Source organism: Strigops habroptila, chromosome 8 (genome assembly GCF_004027225.2).
Source record: "Strigops habroptila isolate Jane chromosome 8, bStrHab1.2.pri, whole genome shotgun sequence".
Lineage (NCBI taxonomy): Eukaryota > Metazoa > Chordata > Aves > Psittaciformes > Psittacidae > Strigops > Strigops habroptila.
The window spans coordinates 50421880-50449088 of NC_044284.2; the positions used below are offsets into that span (position 1 = coordinate 50421880).

Genomic DNA, 27209 nt, shown 5'->3' on the forward strand with positions numbered 1-27209 from the left:
CTCCTACCTTTGAGATAAGAGATTGCGTGTCCCAAAGCAAAGAATGATTTTAATTTATTTTATTGGTCAATAAAAAAGAGTAGAAAACTATCACGGAATGCATTTCAGTATTTATTACTATCACTTAAAATGCCCCATACAAGTCACTGACGAATTCAATATTGACTCCAGGACATCAGAATCCAAAACAAGTCACATTCATTTAATAAATTCTAACCGAGTACAAGATCAAAGTTCTGTCTACATTCCTGGAATGCCTAATGGTGTGTATATCACATCGGGCTATCTGACATTCAGGATGAAAACCAAGATAACCCTAAGGAAGAACTAGTCATTAGCATTCCAGAAGACACAACCGCTACTGAAGGATGCGGTTGAGTGGATAGTTTGGAAAAGCACCAAATTTTAGAGAACCACCTCACAGAGGGTGGAGCAAGGAGCCAGAATATGGTGCCATATGCACTCCTATCAAGAGAGCTGAATAACTAAGGTATCTACAAGCCAACAGTTTTTCAGAGTGACAAGCTTGCAAAAGAACAAGCAGATAGAGGTGGTTTAAGACTGTAACTCTCCAAGTAATGACACAGATCTCTGTAACATGATGGACATGCTTATGTTAAATAAGCATCTGTCCTTACAGAGAGGAGTGTACAGTCAGTAACTATTTAAATTCAAGGTGATGATACTATAACCCTAGGATTACTGATTGTCCTTCCTCTTTCTTAATGTGGCTCATCTTCTATCATAAATCTCTTAGATGGCATATATATAGTAAGTCTTCACACTGCCTCCCATGGACCTCTAAAGATTCTTGCTTCACTACCTACAGAACAACTGAGTTCTCCACAGCAAGATTCAAAGTGACAGATGAAGCTTGCATTAATACACATGTGCAACCCCCTCATCACTACCACCACTCTCTAAATGCATATGTATGAGATCTATCTATCTATTTATCTATCTGTCTATCATCTATCTACGACAGGACAAAACAAAGGACATGAAAGGAAGACAAGACATTACACGATATGCCTATCAGAAATGCCGCTACAGCAAATTATTCCATTCTGAGTGCTAATTTACCTGGTAAATTTTAAGGGTAACTGCCATACACACAAAAATACGCTTCTGGTAATAAACCCTTAGCAGCTCTAAATAACCAAAACATTACAATAAATGAGTATGGTGAATAGTCACATATCCATTTCTCATTGATTTCAATGCGATTCAATGTACCATATCTGAAAAATTATACTGTGCAGCTGATAAAACACATGCAGCATTACAAGAAAAATAATGGGTATTTATTTAACACATAATTCTATAAATAGTACTTTGTATTTTATATTGATTTTAGGGCATCTATAATACATTATGTTCCATTAGAATCAATGAGAAGTGAAAATACAATTACTGAAAATTATTTGGATTAAGATAAAGATAATTGACCTTTTAGCCTTTTTCCATGTTTTCAACAAAACAGGCTGAGAAACACATTTAAAATGACATTTACATTTAAGAGCAGCACAAAGGAACGAGACTTGTGACATCCAGAGGCATGTGATGGACCTACAAACCAGACAGTAAAATTGCTCAGGTGAATAACGAATAAATGTCAGATCAACTCTTCATGTATTTTCTTACTACTTGCTTCTTGTCTGTCCCCTATCGAGCTTAATTTTCTACCTAAATCAAACACTGAAATCATCAGCACTTTTCTTTCAAAAACTGGAATTTAGATTCTATAGCATATGCTTAATCTTCTGGAAAACAGCATTAACACAAGCACAGGCAATTATATCAGAATATCAAATAAATGGATTTAACAGACTTCTGCAAAACCCATATATATGAACTCATTATTCAAATTTAAATGCTTGAATAAAACAATAACGCTGCTTACTAAACATGTCTATGAAATGCTGATGGATGCTGCAGTTGCCAAGAGTAGCAACACACACCTGAGAATAACCATAAACACTGTAGCTAAAAACAAAAATGGAGTTGCCAGCTCCTCTCACTGAAAGAAGGAACATAAACAGGGAATACTGACAGCAAATTACACAAATTATAAATACTAAAAAACATCAACATGCCATTTTGTAGTTGTATCACAAACATACTAATGCAAAATACTAAGTTTTCTCATGCAGGACACAAGCAAATTAACTTCAGAATCAAAGACTCCTCCATTGTCTTCCAGGACATTAACAGTGAACTAGCGTAAGTGTATTGTTACCTCAAAAGAAACATTTTCCTTCCAATTTCTGCAAACTTAATCACGTCTCTTCTACTTCTTGCTTTTTTAAAGCACCCAAGTGCTATGGGGTGCTTCTTTCGAACTAATGAGATTAGAGACTTGTATTATCACTATCTACTAGTAAAAGGAAAAATGTGCCTCATTGGACTTTAGAGCAGAGGCTTTCAGTATCATGTATCCTAATGGTGTATTTCATTTGAATGCACAGCAACAGACTGCCCTGAGATGAGGAAATAACCCACAGGAAAAAGAACTTTTTTAAAAAAAATGTCACACTGAGATGATATATAAAGTACAATTGGCATTTTTGAGACTACTGTTCTTCCAATAGAGGATTTAACCTCTACTGAAAGAAGACCAAGGAGGTAGTTTCTCTGACTTGGGAACAAATATTTCACTGGGTTCCACCTTAGCACTGGCGTCTCAAAATAATCTGAGATAAACACAGTTGCGATATAACTAAAAGCTGATTTATATTGTCATCATTGGGCTTTGAAACACAAACTTTTTTTGTTTTAAACCAAATCAACTATGTATCACAAATTCACTACAGGTGAATTATTATTACATCTGCATCCCATCCCATATCTCAACACTACATATCACATCCATATCCTCACTTTTACTGAGAATAAGATGATGAACTATAGAATCATAGAATAGTTAGGGTTGGAAAGGACCTTACGATCATCTAGTTCCAACCCCCCTGCCATGGGCAGGGACACCTCGCACTAAACCATGTCACCCAAGGCTCTGCCCAACCTGACCATTCTGAAATACAAATCTGAACTGGCACAACAGAGCCATTTCAAAAGCTGGAATAATCTTTCCAAAAGCTTTATCAGTGAGAAAATATTGAATCTGGTGTTCTCTTCCTCATATCTTCAAAATTGGTGATTTTATATACACCACTGGATTAAATGGCAAAGATAGCAAAGAATGCCTGCTGCTTTTGCAGGTGGATATGTGCTCCAGCATGGACCTCCATGGCTGCAGGGGGACAGCCTGTCTCACTATGATTTGCAGCACAGGCTGCATGGGAATCTCTGCCCCAGTGCCCGGAGCACCCCTTCCCCTCCTTCTTCACCGACCTTCGTGTCTACAGAGCTGCTTCTCTTACATGTTCTCTCTCTGGCTGCAATTGCTGTTACACAGGTTTTTTTCAGTTCTTAAATATGTTGTCCCAGAGGTGCTACCACCCTCACTGATAGGCTCAGTCTTGGCAAGAGGTGGGCCCGTCAGCGTTGGTTGTCAGACACAGGGGAAGCTTCTAGCAGCTACTCACAGCAGCCACCCTTGTAGCACTCCTGCTACCAAAACACTGCAAACCAAATACAACATCTAATTTCGTTCTCTACCCAATTTCATGGCTGAAATTCTGCTCCCTTAAACAAATAAGAATTTGCTGCTTTCCATCAAACAACCACAGCAGACATGCAGCAGGTCCAGCAAGTGTGGGTACAGATGTGAACTGAGTGGCTAGCCAGGCTGCACCTCTCAATCAGCTGTCAGTATCCTCTTCGCCAAGAAATAAGAGATTTCCCAAGCAAACAACACAGGCTTCCTTTCAGTCTAAAAAGCAGCCCTGTGGATCACTTCGAGCCCATAGGCTGCTTAGTTTCTAGTGAAATTATCACTTTGAATTTCCTCTTTAAAATTAGAGCCATAATGCTGATCCATTCTTTACCCTAAGGGCTCAAAGCACTTTAGGAAGAGCTATGCAAGTGCTAGGTATATCATGTCAAAAGAACAATCAATAGAATGGTACTATCTCTTTGCCCTGTGTTTGAAAGCACCTGGCACCTTAGAGCCTGCGCTACAAGAACGTTTAAAGGAATAATGTTAACATAAACAAATATCTTATTCTGTAACTGTGTCCTGTTCGCACTGCCCTCAGAGCCAATTAGTTCACTGTCAAGAACAGCAGCATACTTCTTGTATGCCCTTGAATAAACTATTTCTCACATTTTGTCGTACTATTTTCATTTCTGTACTAAAAAAGCAAATGAACCACCCAACATCACTCGCTGAAGCCACATTATAATCTGCATTTTTTAAATGCTGCTTTCAACAGAAGGCATTAGGTAAGACCTTTTCACGGGAGGTGCGTCCTGTAGAACATCACCCCTTGAAGAACAGGTCCACAGTGAGTCTTTAGAGAAATGCTTGAACAATTTGCTTAAGACAGAAAATACAGTCATCGGGATTCTTGAATTTTGGTCAGATGAGGGTGCTGATAGCATTTGTTCTGTATCTTCACTGTTTCTAAACTGCCTCTGTAGGAATGAGAGTTCAATGTTTACAAGGGGGAGCTAGAGCAAAGGTTAGCAGACATGGAGATTTCACCACCAGTTTCAGCCTTGCTAATGCCTTCTACAAAGTTATCAACCATATACTTTACTGATGGAAAGGCTGCAACATCTCAGGATGCAGAGCCTTAATTTTCTTGGGAGGGGGCACCCCCTCTGAAAACTGAACCACATCCAGACACAGACAAATTCATCTTGAAATGCTGGGCGTTTAATATCCAAAGATTTTAAACTAAGACTAGTTAGCTTAGTTCTAAGTTTACATTAAGCCTATTTCACACCCCTAAAATATTATATAGGACTGTTCAAGTGGGCAGACATTGTGAAGTGTCCAAGAGTGGCTTTACACCAACCTTTCCCTCAGCCACTAGTACAGGCTGCAGCAAAGGGTACAGAATTGAACTGTTCTGTTTACCACAACAAAGGATAATACCAAAAGGAGAGAATAATTTTAGAGGTAGCATGGAGCTGCTCTAACTCTCACCTGGGGCAAAAAGTGATACAGACCAGCTCCAGAAATATTTTGCTGCTTGAATTTCTCTTTAAGTTTCAACTACATGACTAAACCAGAAGCCACTTGCAGTGCAGTAATATTTAGAGAGAGGCTTTATATTTAAAACAGTAAATCTCTCAAAAAGGCATACAAAAGTATAATAAGTATTTTTGCACTCATAAAGTGTTTCTGTACCTGTATCTCCAGTTTCAAGTTGTGTGACACATCCTTCAATCTCATCAAATAGTTTTTTGCTTGTTTGTTTTTCTAGCTTTTTTAATACATGAAAGTGCTCTTTTCCATTTCCTCAGATTTAGAATAATATATTTAAAAGGCATTCAGAGCTCACATTAACATCTAACCAGCAGCAAAAATTGTCATTTCTATTTTATCCCTCTTAGCTCCCTGATTACAAAGTTCTATTAACTGAAAGACAGCACCAGTTCACAAAGATAATCAAGAAAAAAGGTCAGTGGTTTATGAAAGGAAGTTCTGGCCTTTCAGGGCACCGCTGGGACTTGAGCTCAGTGCTTGTCTCAAGAATGAGAAGACAGAGATTCAGTGTCCCTCAATAGTACAGTCCTTGCACTGCCCATAAAACCACACAAACTTCCTGATATGAGGATGACCACTGAAACAACCACCCTCAAATGGGCATTCCTTACAAATACACAGACACTATCAGAATAATGTGACAATAAGCATTGCCAAAGTCTGTATTTTATTAAAACCTAGACCTGTTGATAGAAAAATAAGTACCACTTTCTATCACTCTCACCCTTTAAAGCAGAGAATCCTAAAAAATGTTTTAAAATACTGTAATTATTTCCCCAATCCCAATTCTGTATTTACACTGTGGCTCCAATTTCTTCTGCAATGTTCTAAGTTCTTGTGCTCCTTTAACAATGAGACCCACATATAAAGATTTTTAGAAGCATTCAGTACAGGAAATATTTTGGACCTAACCATTATTAGCCTTGGACTGCAGCCTCCCATTCTTCTCCCTAATCTGTATGAATCTGACAGAGAGGGCCTGACCCTGCATGCTACTTGTCCCTTCCATCTTCAAATTTTATTGATCTATAGATTTCAGCACTTCAAAGTAGAACCAGAAATATCTATGCACCAACATAAGAGAGGAGTTCTACTAGGTGATCAGCAGCTGATGCTTAACATCTCACGCACCCGTGCCCGCAGCACTGGCTGCCTCTGCTAGTAACAACTGATTAGGTTGGAGACCTGGGTACTAATTCTGTTTCTGCTGATTTCCAGGGGAGAATTCCAGAGTTTTAGCAAAATTGGGCTCTTAATAACAGTATTTCATTCATAGCGTTTCCTGACCTTGCGTGCCTCTTCCTAGCTCCACAAAGCAGCATGTGGGAATGGCTTTGGTCACCCAGTGCTATGCTTCTGTTCTCCCAAGAAATACAAAGTTACAAGAATGCCTGCCCAATCTACAACCCTCAGGAGATGCACAACAAGAAATGATGGATTATAACAAAGGCAAAAAAACAGTTGTTTGAGACTGCCTTCCCTGCCAGAGTCTCAACATCATTTGATGGATTATTTGTCAGGGTTCACCATTTGTGAGTCATGTATCTAGCTTATGCTACAACATCATGGCAGGAATATGCGTATTTCAGTGTCTAATCAGAATGGTCTGGTTTGTACACCTTCCCTCTGAAAGCTGTGCAGTGTAGCTTTTTATTGCAGTTTTATTATCCATGATAACAAGATTCACTACTTGCAGTTCTCTTTTCCAACTTTCCTAATTTAAATGACAGGAACAGAATTGTCTTATCTTTATTTTTACTCTTTGAAAGGGAAGAGAAAAATATTTACTTCTAATCCATTGAAAACAAAGCAAACTGAGGTCATTTAGACTTCAGCTGTGTAATGTTAAGCCTGAAAGAAGACCTTAATTTTTTTCAAGACCATATTCCCTAAATCCTCTACTTCTGTCCCCAGTTGCTCAAATCTCACTACTGCTATACAGAAAATAATTGAAACTTTTTGTAACTATATTCTTGTACTTATAATTTTTGTACTTGCTCTTTAGACTTCACAAATTTTAGTCAAAGAAAACCTAGAGCTATCTAAACACTAAGCATACAGTGGATGCCCTTTCAGTCTACAGAATTTCAGGAGACCTACTGTTTTCATCTACTGGATCAAAAACAGTCACACCACAAGTGATTTTGCCACGACTCAATGTCCACGGAAACCACGGATTAGTATTCACCAAAAGGTTAAGGTCTGAACTGACAGTCTAAAATCAGGAGCTTTGCTCTTAACAATGATCTTTATGGGCATATGGCAAGATTTTTCCTGGTCTTCCCAAACTGTTCTTGTTTCACAGGATTGTGATAGACTTCATACTCCAAAACTATGAGTCAGCGACTTTATGCAAGCACAACATTTATATTCAAATACATTTCAAATCATCCCATTTGTTGGTCATCTTCTGCAGCCAGGTAAGGGGTTTTTTTTGTTTGTTTTTTTTTTCTTTTTTTTTACACTGAAAAATGAGGGGATTACTTGAATATGCAAAGAGAAATCTGAGATGTACCATCATGATTCTTCTCCCCATCAATGAAATCAATGTATCTGATTTTTAAGGACAATATATTTTTAATGTCGTATGATAGACACCAAATGCACAACTGAATACAATATAAAATAGATACCAAATATTTTTAAGGCATAATCAATTTATGAACTTTGTGTAAGTAGCTAAAGCCAATATGATGAATACACTGTTTCCCCAAGGACCAGAGGGTGCCTATTTTATGCTGTTCAGTGCCTGTATTTGCACATGCCATTAAAAGTTATTAGAGCCCAAAACACTGGAGCCCTCCTGCGAACATGAAATACGAGGCTTAAAGAGTTAAAGAGTTAACCTGCCCTAAGTCATGAGTGTTGGTGCAAAATATGTGTGGTTCAACATGCTCTGAAAAACAAGTGATTTAAGTGCCTGTGTACTAATTTAGAGTGAGCTCTCAGTGTGTCAAACATAGTAAATGACACTTAGACAGAACCTGAAAGCCAAAACCAGAAGCGTGGTCTTCAAAAGCCTTGCTCTGCCACCATCTAAATCTGAGCTCAAGCACTGCTCTTTCTGTGTGTCTCACTATGATCTCACATGGTCTCAAAGGACATCCAATATCTCCACATATGATGAAGTCGGGGGAGTTACACAGTTCAGTAAAAGATATTAGAAAGCTCTTTGGAAAGTTAACAGGTAATACTCTAATCTCCAGTTTATGTGCTTCTCAGAATACGTGTTTTAACAGCTTCTGGAGCAGGAGCTCAAATGCTTTACACACCTTTTCCATGTAAGATCCCCAACTCAAGACCACAAATCGCATTCTCTTTCATTACCTTTTATCTGGGCTAAACCATCCTCCATGATCCTGTCCCAGCAGAAGAGCTGGACTGCAAGTGAACTTGAGTATTTTTCTGTTGGGCAGCTCTACACAGCAGAATAGATGTCTCCTATTGAGGTGCATAACTCTCCCAATCCACTGTATATATACTTTCAGAGTTATACAGAACAAGCTCTGAAATTGTACTTCCAAGCCACACACGAATGTCAGGTATCTCAAGTGATTGCTTGTGCACCTATCCCGAGGTTGAACCGCCTTGGTTTTCAAACTACTACCTGAAATTCCTTGTTGGACACTCAAGGTCAAAACTATGGTTTGAACTTTTTTGTTTTACTATCCCCCTGTGTCATAAGGAATTAATACTCCTGTACTTTAAGGCAGGAGTCTCCATTTAATGCTTCTACGGCACCTGGAGATCCTCAGAAGCAAGGTGATATGTAAGTATAAAGTATTATTATTTAATGAGTTGAGGGAAAGAATCTCTTGTTTCAGAAAATGGGAAAGTAATATGTGTGTAAAATATAAAAACAGCCACTTGAAACTACATTTGCAGGAGAATGGGAAACGAAATTGTTACTTGAGGGCTTCTTTTCTGATTACTTCAAAAAAATATAGCCTGATTAGAAAAGTACAATTTAGCCATCTACCACACTCAAAAGCTTCTATGTAGCATATTTTACCTACTGCTTCAACATACAACCTAACTTCATTGTATGATTATGTTGCCACTTTGAATGAATACTTGCACAGATTGCACTAGTTGGCTATTATCAGATAATTATTCAAAAATGAATCTTCAGGAGTTTTAGGTAGGACAACACTAATTAAATTGTACAGACACTCACAGTGAAACATAAACCTCTGCTACCTATAGCGTAATACTGTGGCTCCTTACTAGCAGTTTTATATCCTGTTGGGGCTAAAATATTAGCTTTAATCTTTCACAATGAATTTAACTTTGCCTCCCAGCTTCACCATTCTTTTCATACAGTTTTGTTTCAAGTCTTGCCTTGCCTAAATATGCTGCAACTATAGGACGCTTCCTTTTTTGTGACTTAATGTTGTAATTTGAAAGGAAATCATAAGAATAATTACTGATATAATACAAAATGAACATACTGTAGACAACTCTATGGAATTTTAATTAGGAAATGTAGGTTCACAAAATTTCCCTGTCCTCCTTTCAATGGGCTGTCACCCACTGCGCATCTTATTTTCATTAATTTAATATTTCAAACACCCTCTGTCAACTTTGTCTTCATATTTCACAAGCACAAACATAAAGAAAATTATGATGCTGCTAAGTAAGAGCTTGAAATGCAATCTTCTTATAGAAACATGTATGTATAACACAGCTTCTCTTTTTATTGATTGCTCTGTGCAAAAATAAGGCATAAATACTACGACAGTTTATTCGTTTTAATTTCTTTGCACTTAGATATGGCCTCAGTCTAAAGAAGGATCTAACCAGACTGACAGTTAAAGATTAACAGTCCTGCCATACCAACAGGCTTGACAAAGGAGCTTAACTTAATCCTTAAGGCAGTATGTCTTATGTGTATTACTGCATAGGAGCACAACTTTAATAAACACAGTGTAATGTAATTTTCAGTACTTTTACTGATGTAAAGTATGGGATATGAAACAAACAAACAAAAAAAAAAAAATATTGACAGATCTATTTGTTTTCCAAAGGAAACAAAAAGGAACTAGAAAGCTTACTTCTTTTTTTTTTAAGATTACTTTTATTTTGAATTTCAAAGTCTCATTGCTGTGCACAGACTGGTACACAGAAAAGCAATTCCAATAAAAATAGACAAGCAGATGCAACCTCATCATCCACAATCAAGAGGCAATGAAACTACAATTTCAGCTAAACTGGCTTACACAGTGCTCTGTTATAACTGGTTTTACCTCTAATTCAGTCACAAGGTTTTCATGCACTTCCTGTGAGCAATGCACTCAATTTTAAAAAAGTCTTGAGAACTTACATATCTATTGGTCCTCAGACTTAGGATGAGGTGGCTGAGATCACCTCTTGCAACTTCAAGTAGAATTAATCTTCTTTTTTTATTGGCTACAGACCGTGAAAATTAACCATCATACCTGAAAGTTCAAATGTTAGGACACTAATTGTCATGTTAAAATGATTTTTTTTTTCCACAGTATGCACTACAAATAGGATATGTCATCTTCATGACACACTGAAAAATATCCATAGGAAGTGGCATAATTATAAAAAATCATTTCTGAGAAACTTTAATAAAGCTGATGCATGTTATCATCAATCATTTATTTTGTATGTGTCTGAGAGCACTGATATAAGCATAATGGCTCTGTCTGATTTCAGCATAAACTCAACTTCTGAGGTGCTCCAAACGTGGCCATTTCACTGTATTCCATACCTACATGAAACCCCAAAGACAGGTTTCAGGTCCTGTGAATGTCTCAAACCTAGATTTGATCAGAAGATAAGGGCTCTTACAGGTTACATGTACACGTATGTACAGGATATGCTGCTATTCCATCTTGACAGCAGTGAGAGCTCTGACAGAAAGACACAGAACCACCTGCATCTTCTACTGAAGCCCAAGATGCTGCACATTCAGCATTTTTCATGAGAGCAGAAACACGATCTCTACACTTACAGGTGGCTAACAAGCTGTGCAAAGTTTCAGATCAGCACAGCTGGGAGTGAAAGAGGATTCTAAAGCCTCATTTCACTGTCCAGTCCAAAATGTCCACAGGCATAATTAAAGACACCCCGAAAGCTGTTCTGTATTGCACAAATTGCTGCAGATCAAAGAAGATCACTGTGCTGGAGAAATCAGACACATTAACACCAGAGATACCCTCCTGGCCCTGATATCCCTCCTCCACATCTACCAGCTGCACAAAGTACCTCATTTATGCCCTTAAACCATCAGGGATACACCAACACTACTCCTGAGAAAGAATATTCAGCAGACCTATAACTAGGTTCATTGCTGCTTTGCACTGCTACAGAGACATAAAGCAGATACAGCAAAAGGGAAGAATTCAGCCCTACTTTTGATTGTACTTGTAAAAATCTGGAGCTTTTGGCTATTCATAAAAATTAAAAGATAAATCAAAATTAAATCTATGGTAATTACATATAGAAAGAGTAACATTAAGGCTCAGCAGTCTTACGCTAGTGAAGGTATTACTAAATATCCTATCAGCAAAAATTATTCATTGACTGAAATTAAGACACAGTCCTCAACATTTCCGAAGAAATATACAAGAAATATACATGGTAAAAATACCAGAAAACACAAATGAAAACACAAACATTACAAATGAAATAACCAGTCTATAGAAATAGCCATGTTACAAGCAAAAAACCCTCCTAGCTTAATGATTCTATAAAGCAATTAAAATCTTTTCTTTGATAACTACGTGACCAGTGAAAACAGCCGATTACATCATAAATGGTGACTTAGTCATCTAAGTAGCATAATTTAGTTAGTCATCTAAATCATGCTCTGTGAACTTCATTTAGGGTCTCATTTCAAACTCTGAAAGATGATCCACAACACCATCTATCATATAGGCTGCTCTACAAAAAGGAAATGCTGAAAAATAGTCTCTTTTGTTAAGTGCACTAAACTTGTGACAATCTAATGACCAAAATTTAAGTAACGAGTACTCTGAGGTAGGTAAGTAGACCTTCTGACTGAACACTGAGAAGTGTGCAATTCTACAATAAATCTGTAGTCATATTTCTCAATCGTATTACACAGGAAATTCTTGGTGGTGTGGCAGAGGACTGAAAACACTCCTCTGGAGAAGGATTAGGAAACCATTTGGACATGGACTAGCAAGTTTTCACAGGGAGATGCAAGCAAATACTAACCATGTACAATGAACCACAAGCAAGCTCTGCCCATGCATGGAGATAGCAGGATGCAGAGAAGCTCTATGGTGTAAGCTACATAACTGCACCAAATACACTGCTGAGTCCAAGATAATAAACCCTGCCTCTCAGTCAAGCTTATTAGTTCTGGCTTAGCAACACGCTAACTGCAGCTACTCAGCTGCCAGAGCAGAGCCGGTGCATCTCCAACCAGCTCAAAGGGAGGGCAGAGCATGCTCTCGTCTGCTGGCAAAATCCCACACAGCCATATGCTTAGACATCATGTCAGCTGGCACTCATCAAGAAGGGGAAACCCTCACTGAAGTGCTGGTTATTATGTATAGTCCCATTCATGTCCGAGGTAGTTCTCATGGCTAATGTGAGCAATATTATAACAAACTGTCTCAGTCTTTGTAAGGCTCATGAATCACTATTAAAAACAGGAAGAAATCCAGAGCAGCGTTACAAAGAGAATACATAAGTAGATGAACAAATGGAAACAGCTGTGACTTTGCCACAGGTTTTTAATTTTTAGAATGTATTTTGCGGAGTCATCAATAACATCAATAATGATCATTTTATGGAATATAAGTGTTAAGGAAGTAATTCTCTAAATAAAAAAGTGTTTTGCTATGTTTTGTTTTTAAAACAGAAAAGCCCACCTACAATTATCTACGCACAGGTAGATGAGCTGAGGAAGGACAGCCAGTCTTAACTGCATCACTCTGGCAGCTGCAGTCAGACCACTGGCTGTATTGTGAGGTTTTATGTTCCTATTTTAGAGTCAACCAATATGCAGAGATGTGTAAAACTAACCCTCTTACAGTGGCATTAAGAATAAAATGGACAGCAACAAAATTTAGGAGCACATTTGTCATTATTCTAATCTCCAGGGATGAAATTTAGCCAAGTACCTGAAGGACTGACCCAAAGATGCCAAACTGAATGCTAGAGAGGAGGCAGGGAAGGGATAGCACAGGTGGTACAACAGCACACACTCGCTGTGAGCCTCTGCGCTCCGCATAAAGACTGAGGATAAGGTTGGGAGAACACTGCTTCCAGGCATGTGGCCAAAAGCTTTCTCATGAAGACTATGGACAACTCTTGGAAACCGCAATGTTTTCTAAACATATCTTTGCTGTGGCCAAATGTTCAATCTCTGCAAATACAAGGTGTATATAGTTTGGCTGGCTGAAGTTAAAGAACAGCTAGTATGCCAAATGCAGTTTTCAGTCCCTAGCACTGCACTTGAGAATTGTCCAGAAATGTTTTGGGCATGTCTGTACTACCATTCCCTCGGCACCCCATCTAGCTTCAGCCTATCCTCCTCCTGAATGCCACAGAAAGCACAATGCCGAGCCACCCAGCCCTGAAGAAACTTACCTGAAAAGGTCAGGATTTACTTGCTCAGAGAGAGCGCGACTATTGTGCTCTTAATATTGTGCAACTTAAGCTAACAAGCCTGTCTCAAACTACACTACAGAGACTTACTGACCCAACCTTCACTAGCTTTGGGATCTCTGCTTCGCACTTTATTAGCCCATAACCACGTGCTACTTTCCTGTCAGTTGCCTTGATTACCTGTTTCCTGAGATGCTTATGTTTCATACAAGTCACAAGGGTGAACTTCATTGAAATAGAATAAAAATGTCTATCCATAGAGAATTCAATGCAGGTGAGAAAGTTTAAAAGGAAATGGGCCTGAATGTAACCCACACTGCTATCTACAAAACTCAGCCTGGTTTCTCAATCTGGGAGAAAAAGTTTAAACCTCACACAGGCAACCTGGTAAGCAGCACGTACTTGGTGATGAATGCAGTCTCCAGAAGCCTATTTCTCAGCAAGCCATTTCTTAAGCAGAACAATAGTCCTTTAACCTTCCTGTGCACAAAGCTCGACACAGATATACATTTACACAAACTTGCACCATTTAATTTTTCTTTTCCTTAGAGATAACTCTTAGACTGATGCTCTGCTGAGTGTTATTACATCTAGTTTTATGACCTGCTATAGCTGAGGGCGAGATACATTCTAATTTAATATCGTCCAACAGTACAAAATTTACAGAATATTTTGTTTCTGCAATATTAACATCATGCCAATACCTGAGGATGCGAATAACATACTAAAATCAAAATGTTAACATTTACAAAACAAAAATGCATATTCCAAACATATTGACTGTTTACTGAGAAACATTCTCTTCTTTTCCACATTATTTCTTACTAAGCCCTCCATTCTGTAATGGAATTTTTTTCTACAGCTGCAATGAATTCTTAACAAGTTGTATTTGCCAATGAAGTACATATACTATATATTCTTGTACTACGTTACTTACAACAGTCCAGATTATTAAATCTGAATTAAGAAAACCTGATCTATGTGGCCTGTATCCCATATAAACCCATTACTGTTCCCTTTTACTGGACAATGAACATTCTGCAAGAGTTCACTGTCACTGTGAAAAAAATACTCCACTATTTTAAAGAACCCAATCTTATTCTGAAGTATTCTTACAAGCTTGAGTTGCACAAGAATCTAGTATTCATTATGGCACTTAATATACACATTGTGCTGCTCTTACACTGTATATCTCCCAATACATTCCAGGCACCAACAGTATTGCCAGATGTGCCTAACCTCTGTTAAGATGTGGTATATTCTTTATAGGAATGTGTACATGCTCCTTAGAACCTGTTGTGTCTTTCATGTAACACCATCAAGGGGCACCCCAGAGCTCCACTTTTCCATTTGTATTTTGTACTTCTGTTGCAAAAAGACTCTCTGAAGGCAGAAGGTTTCAGCTTTGACCTGTCCCCTCACTTCCCAAGTGACTCTTATTCTTAACTGTATTTGGGTATTTTCAGAATGATAATGAAGAACAACTAATATCGGTTTCTGAACTGGAAAATACTTGCTTTTCCAGCTGACAGCAAACTTCAGTAACTAAGCTGGTCTTAACCCTTTAAGCTTTAACTGTTAGACCAAAGAGTGATGACTAATGGAGACTGCTAAGGGATGAGGTGAAACAGAGTGAGGTGAAACATCATGATGCTTCACCTCACCTTCAAAGTAGCTTTTGTGCTGTCATATCTTATATCACCACCAAACGACTGCTGATTTGATCATAACTGCCCCAATTAGAAGTTCAATTAATACACCCAGTTCTTCCTATCAATGCCACCTCAGCATCAAGGATATGCATTCAGAGTGTTACTGAGCAATATAGGTTAAACTAGTAAGGAAGGTCACTGGGAAAAGGAAACTACCTGCAGTCTGCTGTTCTGAAGATATCACATAGTTAGGATGACACTCAATATCCACTTACGCCCCAGGACAAGCAGAAAGAGAGAACTTAAGGAACTCTATTGAGAGATATCCATCAGCTGTGAACAAAAATTACATTTCCTGTCATTGAAAATCTCATTTAGTTCAGACTTGCTTCCACTAAGGATTAAAACCCTTCAAAAGAACACTTTGTCTTCACAGGAAGATGAAAATAGCCTAAAATGCTCACAGTGAAAGACTCTGAAAAAAGTGCACAATACCGTAACTTTAAATGGTTATCAAATATAATATACTTCAGCACGTACTAGGTATATAAATGTGGTCATTGAAACTAATGATGAAAATGAAAAGAAAAACAATTCAGGGGTTTTGCATGAGAGACAGGCAAATCTCACTAGCAGACAAAGTGTCACCAATTCCCTGCCTGGAAGTATTTGCGTATACGTCAAATGAAGAATTCTGCATGTTCACTAAAGAAGACAGAGAAGCAGACAAGGGAAACGGACAGCACCCACTTATTAAAATATGATGCATAAGATATTCATAAACCAGGAAAGAAAGTATTTACTCATTTGTCACTTTTCATGATTCAGGATAGAGGCTACAATCCAGAATCAATCAAAAAAACAGAAGCACAAAATAAATAAGAGCATCTCCATGCTTCTGCAATTTTTCTTCTATGAAGTTAAAAAAAAAAAACCAACTTCGTCTTAGTCACTTATAAAAACAAGATAACACCATGACCAATTTCTGGTATCAGACACTGCTCCGAGATGTGACTTTTTAAAAATGTGATAAAATTAAAACACGATTCTGCATTAACTATCTTGACATGACCATCTACCTCCTACTTATGTTTGGACTGAAATCAATCATCTAAATTTGGTGATACAGTCTCTGAAATAATGTTTGCTTGAATTTCTGTGAAAGAATAAAGCTACATCACAGGGTGTCACAAATTACAAGATCTTCACGTGGTATAAACTCCAATACTTTCTCTGTTTTCAGTGTAACAATGATGATTTACTCTCCTTTATCTTCTTGATAACCAGGAAATGATCAGAACACAGCTAGTCTGTGGTTGGGTAATGTGATGCATTCTTTATGCATCACATTAAAGAATGAAAATAATAACACCATACATTATATGCATACCATACATCTTTCCGTTTTCAGGGACATCTGGATATTTAATTGTACCTGTACTCCTTTTAGACAATTATTTTAAACAACAGACCCTGACTCCTGTCTGGAGTCACTATCTCCACTAGTTGGATTTCATCTTTAATGGCACTTGTTTTAAAATAATGATAACTGTGAAATATTACTTGGTTTTATCACCCTGATAGCACATTTGTGTTCTCTCTCAAGCAGACACCGAAGTCAGAATTCGAAAAATAAAAAAAAAGTTAAAAAAATTTTCCAACTACAGAATACGGCCTTTTTCATAAAATAAATGCATAAACTGCACAGCTAAGTGATATCTGTGTGTAAACATTTGAAAATACTTCAAGATATTCTAAGTAGCAACAGTTCCAGGCTAGGACTTTGCAGAGGTGCCAAGCAACCTGGAAAGCAGTAAAATGTACCATCATTTCCTCTCACTGTTGTGCGCTCTGCATTGCACACTAGGTAGTATCATCTAGCACATAGAAGCTGCTAAAGATTTTGGACAACAGTCATCAAAATGAATGAATCCAGTATTATGGTATGTTAGGCTGAAAAAACACACTACTGCAGTAGCTCAAAAGTAAGAAAATACAAAGCACAGGATAGTCATTATTCAAATGTTGGGTAAACTCGATAAAACAACTGTCCCTGCCCTGTGCGCATGGATATTCAATTACATTCTCCGACTCTCATGGTCTTAAGATTTTTTTTAAGCTGTCAACATTATGAAGGGGTTTAATAAACCTGCAGCTTATCAGCATAAAAGGTAACTACAATACCTCAAAACAATAATAAAATAGACTTTATAAAAGCCAGGAAACCAACCAAAGGGTGAACCAGGGGCCTCCTGGACTCGCCCTGCGCCTGGATCTGGGGCAGACAGAAGTGTCCCCAGCAAAGTTATTCTAGAATAAAGTCTCCCCCTGGCGGATCTCTCACATAATAAAAGCTCCATCAAATACTTAACTGCATAATAGGTAACAATTTCAGAGGCACGTAGAAACATGTAATGAAATCATGGTACATGGTTTACAACTTAATGGGCTCAATCCCACCTCGGGCAAGACAAGCTGTTTTTTTGTAAGATCCCTTACGATTCTGTGATAAATTCATTTGAAAGACACTACAACCCTCAAAGTAATTTAATTCCTTCCCATCTCCAAACATGTTCATTAAGAAGGTTGATTTAGTGACACCCTCCCCCTGCCCCAACCCGACCCAGTAAATGCTTTAACTATTTAGGTAAAAAACTCAATTCTGAACTCTTTCTATCTAATACTTATTAAAAAACATAAAATGTTGCAAGATCCACCCTGCTATTTTAAGTGCACAAAGTTTACTACCTTAGAAAAAACAGTTTCATCCCAGAACAACTTACCATGTCTCAGAGATTAAGGAGCTATAGCACTATTTGCAGAATGAGTCTTCCTCAAACACTTCATTAACTACACTGTTCTCTGATCTACATTAATTTAAAGGGATCACAAAGATTTCTTTGCATATGCTAATTTACATTAGCATAAAGAAATCATTGCGATCACTTAAATTATCACATTGATCTCAATGCTCTCAAGGAATTTAAGCGTGGTTCTAATAAATCATAGATTTTGTCTGCAAGATTGATTTTCATATGGGTTTCTTCTTTTCCAAGAAACAAAATCCTTGATGGCTTGAAATATTATTCAATTACATATGTGACAAATTCATATCTTATTCGCAGTACCAACTGTTGAGTCAATACTGGATAAGAAAGCTTTTTAACTATCCAGAGACATGTTCTCACATTCATTTCAGAATAGTAATATAATGGTTAAATATTTATTTCTTGCAAGTTCTGGAATAGTGTTAGGTTTCCTACTTTCATTAACACTCTCTTATTTGTATGCAGTAATTGCTTTAAAAATATTAGCATTGTAATTTCTTGCTAGCACTATGATAAATCAACAGAAAGTCTTATCCCCATGACTCTGCATGGAAGAGCATAATTCTGCCTCCCTCGATGTCAGTGACAAAACCTCTTTAATTTCAGGATTACACTCAAAGAACTCATGAAAGACGTTAGTTTGACAGCCTGAGACTCCTATCCTTTCTAATTGCAGAACAGCTGCAATAGCTAAGCGGTGCTACACTCTGCCAATACGCCTCTGTGGGAAGCAACAGCTCCTCGAAGTAGAAGCTGCTACTTCTCCACTTCAACCCTTGACCTTTCAACAGTAACCATCAGCAAACCATGTTTTCTCTTCCAGGTGTGGGAGCTTTTAGGATATAAACATCTGGTTATTGGGAACAAAAAAAGATGTTATTCATTCATTTCAAACACCCATCAGCAATGACTGCTGTTGCTCTGGGACATGCAGAGGCGAAATGCCAAGAACCAGTCTCTGAATTGACTGCGTTTCTGAATTTTCTTGGTTTAAGAGTTCAGTTCAACAAGAACAAAGTTTGCACTGCTAAACTGCACAAGGCTGCTAAAGCTGAGAACATGGGTTCTGATCTCTGCTGCTTAGTTCAGGAAAAATGGGCTTGCAGAAACCACAAAGGCAAAGCAGTAAGAAACAAAACAGCACAAATCTGACCAAGTGACAAGAGACTACAGCAAAAAGACTATTCAACACAGTAAAAAGAATATTATGTATTTTGGCTGTATTTTCAGAGACTGCCTGCTTATCTTGACAGGATGAATGGAGAAACTACAATTCTTACTGAATATAAAATAAAAGGAGGAAAATTATTGGTAATTACGATACTGCAAGCTCCATTTCAAAATCATTGGTACTTTACTAAGCGCCTTGATTTTCTGGCAAACAGTCTCCATACATGATCACCCAGCACTACTAAATGACCTGTACTGTTAACAGTGACAGACATTTGTAATATATGGTATCTCACAATGTGGACAATTGTCAAATTCTATCCCTGAAGAGAAATGTTTATACTACCTTATGACAGTTCCTGTATGTGTCAATACTCACATTGTAATTATGGATTTATAATAACGTCCGTACTTATCAAATAGCTTTTACATATATGTGCATGCTTACTCATACTAAATACATCAGAATGGGTAGACCACCACAAACACAATACATCTTCCCATTAAATAAACTATGGGATCCAGAAACAAAGTCTTCCTGAAGTCAAGAACCTGTTTCAGCTCCTAGATCTGAATGATCTAGGCATTAATCTACCATAACTGTCATTCATGCATGAACACATTCCAAGGATGAATTCAGTATAATGGTCATTCAGCTTCAGGTCATTCAACCCGAGAGATAATCCCAAAATCCTATGTGGGAAATTAAGGAAGCTGTATTGTGAAAATCTACCATCCATTGTCATTTCACACTGCCACCTCTGTGCCATCAGAAAAACATGTACCATCGCTGAATTCATTCCTCCCTTACCTTTCCCAGCCTGTTGTCCTCAAACAACAGGCACTCTTCACCTCCCTCCAGGCCTCCCTGTTCCTTCAAATACCATGTCCTTCTCACAGCTACAGAATTTTATCTTTTTCTCTTCTTGCCACTCTCCTAATAGTCCTTAAAACCTCCCCATTTCCTTCATTTTCTCCCACTTTGGGATGGACTTTAATGCTGCTTGCTATTCAAACTGTCTTCTGTGTATTCTCCATTGTCCCACCCCAAAAAACACATTCTCTGAACATATTTCACCATTTCTCAGTTCTTGCAATCTCTCTCCCTATTCTCGTCACCGATCCTGAATCCTTCTTTTCCAAGCCCTTAATGTCTGTAGTGATTTTGCATTCTCCAATTTTATTTCTGCAGGAAGCCTATGTACTCTGGGATTGTAAATCCATGTTAAATATACAGGTCTGTTAAATTACTAAAACAAATATGCTATTAAGAGTCAAAGCTCTTCTCTCCATCTCCTTATGGTAATACAGTGTCCTCACTGCTGTGTATACCACAGTGACACAGCTCTCTGCATGATCTCATGTGCATTAAAAAAAGACAAAGCAAGCTGGGAACACAGCAAGGATTGCACAGTCTTCTTTCTGACCCACAGAAGTTATGTGGAAAAGTTATTAAACCTTCAGCAGATTATTACTGTGAGGCACAAGCCACATTAAACGAAATTCAGAAATGGAGTATCTGTGGGGTTTGGGCCATATTATAATATATTACAAAGCCAGAGTATCATCTTTCTCCAAAACACAGGGAAACATTACAATTACCCTGGAAAATAATAAACACAGAATAATGATTTTAAATATGTTCTATTAATGAGGGGTGTTTGGGAGTCAGGAGAAACCAATGTAAGGGGTTATCAGTATCAGAGGGGTTATTCACATATACACCCTAAAAAAACTCCATAGATGCCTTTTCAATTATTACAAAAAAACGCCATGTGCATATGTATCTACACCTCATCACCATAGTCATGTTCAAGAAGAACAAAAGAATGACAAGAGAACACGTCGCACAGTAGGAAGCCCCATGGCCAAACTTGCTTTTTCTACACAGACATTACATTTGAGGATTTCCAGAAGAACCATGTAAGAAAAGAAATAAAGCCTACAAGGGACCATCATGAGCTATTTTTCTGTGTTAAGAGCCCTACAGATTAACTCTTGCATAGAAAGTGAAGCCAGAAGAAACAATAAAAATCTCTTTATATCAAAGTCACTAGTCTTCACACAGTGCCCCTAAACTGAGCCCAGTAACTTGTGTGACAAACGTATTTTTCAGAAAGATGTCAGTCTGGACATGAAAACATAAGAAAGTTGAGAATCCTCACAGAATCCCATGCTTATTTTTTACAGTAGATTTTTACTGCAGTAAGTGTGTGTACTAAATATTATCTGGGGTTTTGGCAGAGGGGGTCCTTGGAGTTTCCAGGTAAGCGCAGCAAACTGAACACAGCACAAGAAGTAGAGGAATCTGCCTTCTGAGAAAATTACTGAAACTCAAGTATCTCTTCAGCATGGATGTGCCACCTTGCTCACTTCATCTCATTATGTCTGTCCTGTGAGATATCAAAGCTTAGGCTGCCTATCTCTGGTAAACGGGTATTAGTGTCTGACAATCCAGCCTCCTAATTCCTGTGTCAAGGGGAGGGACACCATTCTGTTCACTATTAAAGAGATGCCCCCAATTTCTAGAACGGAGGCTATGGTTGACAACTTCTGCTTCCCAGGGGGAGGATGAAAAGGTCATTTGTGCAGGAGATACAGCTCTCTTCGGTTTCACAAGACAAAATGAGCTAAGAATAAACACCTACCTACTGACTTTTCCTTCCAGCAACTAAACTTCCTTCTTTAACCCTTCCTGATATCATCATAAACATACATTTGCAGCGTACCTCTAGCATCCATCACCAAAACCAAAACACTTCACCCTCCATCTTCGACAGGGCAAGGAAGGAGATGACCAACACTCCACACAGGCCTAACAGCAGGCTGGACACCGGGTCCTGACCCCATTAATCCATGCACACAGGGCCAGGAGCAATGGCACGTGCAGAAGCCAGCCCTGACAGCAAGGCAGCCAGGGCACCGCGATCCCTGGGCGGCTATCCGGAGGGCAGGAAAGACAGCTCTGCAGGAACGGGGCAGTTTCCCCGTTGGAAGGTCAGGGCAGAAGGGGCAGCCCCACGACCAACGCTCACCTTATGCTCCAGGACGCTGATGTAGCCCTCCAGGAGACCGGCCCCGACGGGGAGCGCCGGGTGATGCTGGCCGCGTCCCGGCAGGCGGCTGGGCACCGCCGCCACCTGCTGCTGCCTCCGCCGCGGCTCCGGGTGACCCCCGCCGCCGCCACCGCCGATGCCGCCGTACATGAGCAACAAGCTGGTGCACATGGTGGTGAGCGCCAAGCAGACGGCCAGCCCGTGGCGCTGCGGGGGGGCAGAGAGAGAGGCGGCTCAGCGGGCTCCCCCCGCCGCGGGCCCAGCGCCGCGCACCGCCGCCCGCAAGTTTCACGCCACCGGAGATCCGGCAAAGTGCGAGGAAAGAACTGGGGAACCCCCTCCTTCCTCCTCCTGCCCCCTCGCCGGCCCGCTCCCCTATCTCTCTCTCCCCAGCCCTGCTTCCTCGCCTCTTCGCCCCTCCGCGTGCCCGGCTCCCCCGCGCCTCTCATTCCCATGCAGCCGTCCCCCTTTGGGCATCTCATTCCCGCATTTTAACGAGCGCTGGGGATTCTACCGCTTCCCCCACACACACCCCGCGCAGCTACCTCCAACCTCGTCCTTTAAGCACATCGGTTTTCTCTCCGCACCTTAAAACGCACACACACACAAAACCCCCAAACCACGAACAACACGAATAAAAGAAAGCAAGCGGAAAGTTCGCCGCCGCCGCCGGGGTTCTGTTCTCCTTCGCGCGATCCCGGAGCGCCGCGGGGCTGCAGCCGGGAGGAGGCTGGAGCGTGTGCGGGGGGCCCGGGGCAGCCCCGCGCCGCGCCGCTCCTCCCCGCCGCCGGAGCCGGGATGAGCAGTGCCAACAATGCACTTACCATCAGGGTCTTCATTTTGTGCGCCTCCCGGCCGCCAGTCCTCCCGCTCCCCGCTAGGCTCGGCATGGCGGGGAAGCCGCAGACATGGCTCAGCCAGGGAAGCGCCGCCGTGGTGGGGATTAGGGGGGAATTACACCCGGCCGGACCCTCTGAGCCTGCCAAAGCCGGGTCCTCGGCTGCCCCGCCTGCCTCCGCCCCCTCCTCCGCCTCCTCCTGCCGGCGCAGCGGCGGCTCCACGGCCGGTGGAAGTTAACTTCTGCCTCCCGCTCCGCCGGCGAGCCCGGGGCGGGGATGGGGGTTGGCGAGCGGCGGGGATGGCCGCGGCGGGCACAGGGCGGCACCGTCCCTCCGGCCCGCGGTGGGCGCCGGGCGAGCGGGCAGGGTCGGGGCAGGGGCTCCCTCCCTCGGCCCAGGCTTCTGTCCTGCTCGTAGCACCGGAGCGCGACCCTCACATGATGTTCTTTGTATTTTTCCCTGCCGGAGAATTCGTCGCTCTCCCGCCGCCAGCTGGGTCTCCCGAGGCTGGCGGCGTTCAGGCAACTCTTTAAATTCCCGTTAGTAAAAAAAAAAATCGACGCCCTCAAGTCCTTGTGCGGCGCTGACACCGCCCTCTGTCACACAACCTGCCCCAAGCCATAAAAACCGGTTTCAAAACCTTTTGGCAGCCCATCTCTTCGGTTTTTGACAGTAAATCTCACAGGCTTGCTCCCCATGCCATCTTTTTGGTCTCTGAGGACAGACATTTTCCCACCCCTAAGCAGCCTCCCAAAGTTTTTTATTATTTCTTTCTTTGTATTAATGGTATACATTTCAGTTCTGAAAACTTTATCAAGAGATCTCAAATTACATAGATTTCTTGCTTTGGGAATTCCACGTTTATATAAGTGCCCCTTCAAAACAAGCCATTTTAAGGTTGATTTCTTACGGAGTTATTAAACTGACGGCATAGCATTAAAAAGAAAAATCATCCATCTTCTAATCATGAAGGTATTTTTCTGGAAACTACTGGTGGAAATAATGGTTCTAATAGATGGCTTCACATCTAACCTATAACTATATAACATTAAAAATTACATTAAGGAGAAAACGATCAGGAGGCTAACTCAACCATGGTCACAATAGCAGCTTTCTCAAGGCTGGAATTGTCATTGAAATCCATTTTTTATCTTTACTAATTCATTGGAGGACTAACAGTGAAACAAATGTCATCCCTAGCACAGGCACAGTGTGCAGCATTCAGTGCCTTTTAAGAAAGGAAAAAGAAACAAGATTGTGTGGTACATCAGGGGATAGCGCAATGAACATGCTTCATCATTCCAGAGAAGAATGCCATATTGCACGCATGCTTGCTATTTATTCAGTTTGTGGGTTTGATTTCAATAATACCAATGTTGTTAAGACAAACGAAGCAATATAAGAAGAATCCTATCAGGTCTTGGTAATTCTTTATTAGGAGGTTGCACTTGACACTCAAATTAGTGAAACAAAGGGCCAACTTGATGAATCATTGAAAGCAAATTATCTGTGGCTCTCCAAGGCTTCCTGCAAGAGACTACAAATGGCAGCTCATGCATTTTACAGTGCTGTTTCTCAACTACCAGCAAGCAGGTTGCTGGTGACTGACCTTTCTAAGCCTTTCTAATGTATTTTGCCATGCCAAAGTGAAGCACCATTTTTATGATTTAGGCTTGTGGCTGTATGTTAGACAGCTGTTACACAGTATGTCAGACCAGAATCATTAAACTTGTGGGGTTTGGTAGAATAGGCTGATTTAAAAATCTACTGATAAAGAGTTTGTTTGATAAACAAACTAAATTTTCTAATTTAATGCTTGACTTGAATAATGTCCAGCTTTCTGCTCGTCAAATATTTAATTAGATTGCCATGATGGTCATAGACAGTGTTCTTGGCAGTCAAATGCTCACTGAAACAAATACAGTAGTGTAATGTAAATCCTACGGAGGTTTTTATGCGTAAGTATGGGAACTTTAGAAATCATCTGGAAAACAGCCCAGCTATTTAATTTAATTTTAAATTCCCATGAACTAATAGTTCTAGCTATCTGGAGGTTTGTCTTTTAACACTATTGGAATCTACACACATGTAGATACACATCTGTATACCCAATAGTTAGACTTGCAAAGAGGAGAAGAGCGTAGGCTGAACTCATAAGCATTGAATCAACTTGGAAAAGAGTCAATACAGAGAACATCTTAAAGTCCATCCGACTTCCTGCTTCAACCAATTTATTTTCAATATGCAAGGGATATTGCACTGTCTGTGCATTTCTATTCCTCTTTAGAGCTAGGGGTAAAGACAGATTAAAACATAAACAGCTGCTTTCTCTAGCCCAGGAGAAAAAGGTGCAGAGCCGTGGTTAGGTTTTTCAACAAAGTCTGGCTGAGGAGAAGATTTCATCTGCATGGGTAGGAGTGGGTTGGCCCCTTTTCCAATTTACCCTTCTTGTTTCCAGCTTTCTGGTAGCTACAGGCTGACAAAACAGTCTAATGAAATAAAAATTTGCTTGTGGCAGCTTCAGGAGGACCTAAGATGCAAATGACCAAAACAAAAATCCAAGAGTGAGAAATCCATGTAAGAAGCAGCAATGCAGACAAACTTCTTGAAACTGACAATGGACTTGGAACAACAGAGCTCTTTCACTGATTCCTAAATAAAACTGCTCAAACACCAACTGCCCCTGAGCTGTCTGGATGAATGAAACAACTATCTTTTTACAATGTATTTTAACCCAGGTTGTCTTTCAGAGATTTCCTTGTATAGATATAAAACACCCTTTTAAACTATGGTTGATTTTCATGAAGTTGATATAGAGAGAACACAGCATAATCTACACCTTGATAATGAATATTATGGTTGGCCTGGAATGAGTTCTCAAAGTGGAGGAGCCTCTTACTCTTCATCTCTGCCAGTGCATCTCACCAACTGGTGGTAGCCAAAATATTCAATGCAAGTTAGGATGAGGGCATTGGCTAGTATTTCTGCTGATGACCCAGATGATGTTTGCCGGGATGCTTTCCCTGAGCACACTGGCTACTACCTGCGTGACTCCAGCAAACCCTGCTCTGGACCTTGCCGCCCCTCTGTCCTTCCTCCCCTAACCAGAGGCAGAGTGTTTGAGGTTTCAATCTGTACACAGAATGCCTCCAAACTGGAAGCTGGAGCTACTCTTCAGAATGAAAGCCCAGACAGTCTTAAATGTTTTATTATTTTGTGACTCATTGATGGCGGTGTGACTCCTGCTGGAAAAAAAGAGGATATTTTAGAGAACTGATTTAGATCTGTGCCCAGTTTTAAAGAGAGTAAGAAAATGAAGGTTTTGTTTATCTACCACCCTTCACAAAAGGCTGAGAAGAAAAGGGATCTGTGTGATATAAGTAGTTAAACTCTAGGTGAGTTCTGCCTCTTACTCTGCAGGAGTGCTGAAAGCACTTAAATACATTCCCACCATACTATGTGTGTGAAGATGTTTTTCAGAAAAAAGTTGGTGATAGAAGTTCTTAAATAGAATGGATGGGGGGAGTTTAATTGTATCAGGACTGCTTTGGTATCCTTATGCCTTTGAAATGAAGAGTCTGACTCACCAAGATTCTGTAGGTGGGTAAGCATGAGAAAGTATTTGTTCAAATTGTAAAATTAATCTAAAAGTGATTCCTGTTAAAGTTGCATTGTTTTGTCATTTTCATTATATTCTGTGGTCTGTGAAGCCTTGGATCTGTCTCCCCAAGAGCAAAATCCTAGCCCCACCAAAAGTAACTCCTATACATCTTTTACCCCTCTTCATTTGCTGGGGCAAGGAGCTCTCTAGCAAGCATAAAGCTCCGACTTCCAGCTCTGCACCCTCATGAGGTATTAGCTTAAACCACAATCATTAGCACAGAAAACAATATTGCTTGTCCTAGGCCACTAGCCAGTGACATCTGGGAGGATGGCTG

General features: G+C 40.1%; 1 protein-coding gene across 2 annotated transcripts in view; it reads right to left on the reverse strand.

Annotated features, from left to right (window-relative positions):
* ST6GALNAC5 (ST6 N-acetylgalactosaminide alpha-2,6-sialyltransferase 5) overlaps positions 1-23922 on the reverse strand; it is a 74071-nt gene extending 50149 nt beyond the window's left edge. Inside the window, exons 1-2 of one of the 2 annotated variants that reach the window (XM_030494060.1) lie at positions 23257-23922; positions 22412-22639 (exon numbers count right to left, since the gene is read on the reverse strand). In XM_030494060.1, coding sequence (XP_030349920.1) covers positions 22412-22639; positions 23257-23322 — 294 coding nt within the window. In that variant the 5' untranslated portion in view covers positions 23323-23922. Of the gene's footprint in view, positions 1-22411; positions 22640-22977; positions 23194-23256 lie in introns of those variants that run through there. The other variant, XM_030494061.2, reaches the window with a different exon arrangement.
* Between the last annotated feature and the right edge of the window lie 3287 nt (positions 23923-27209).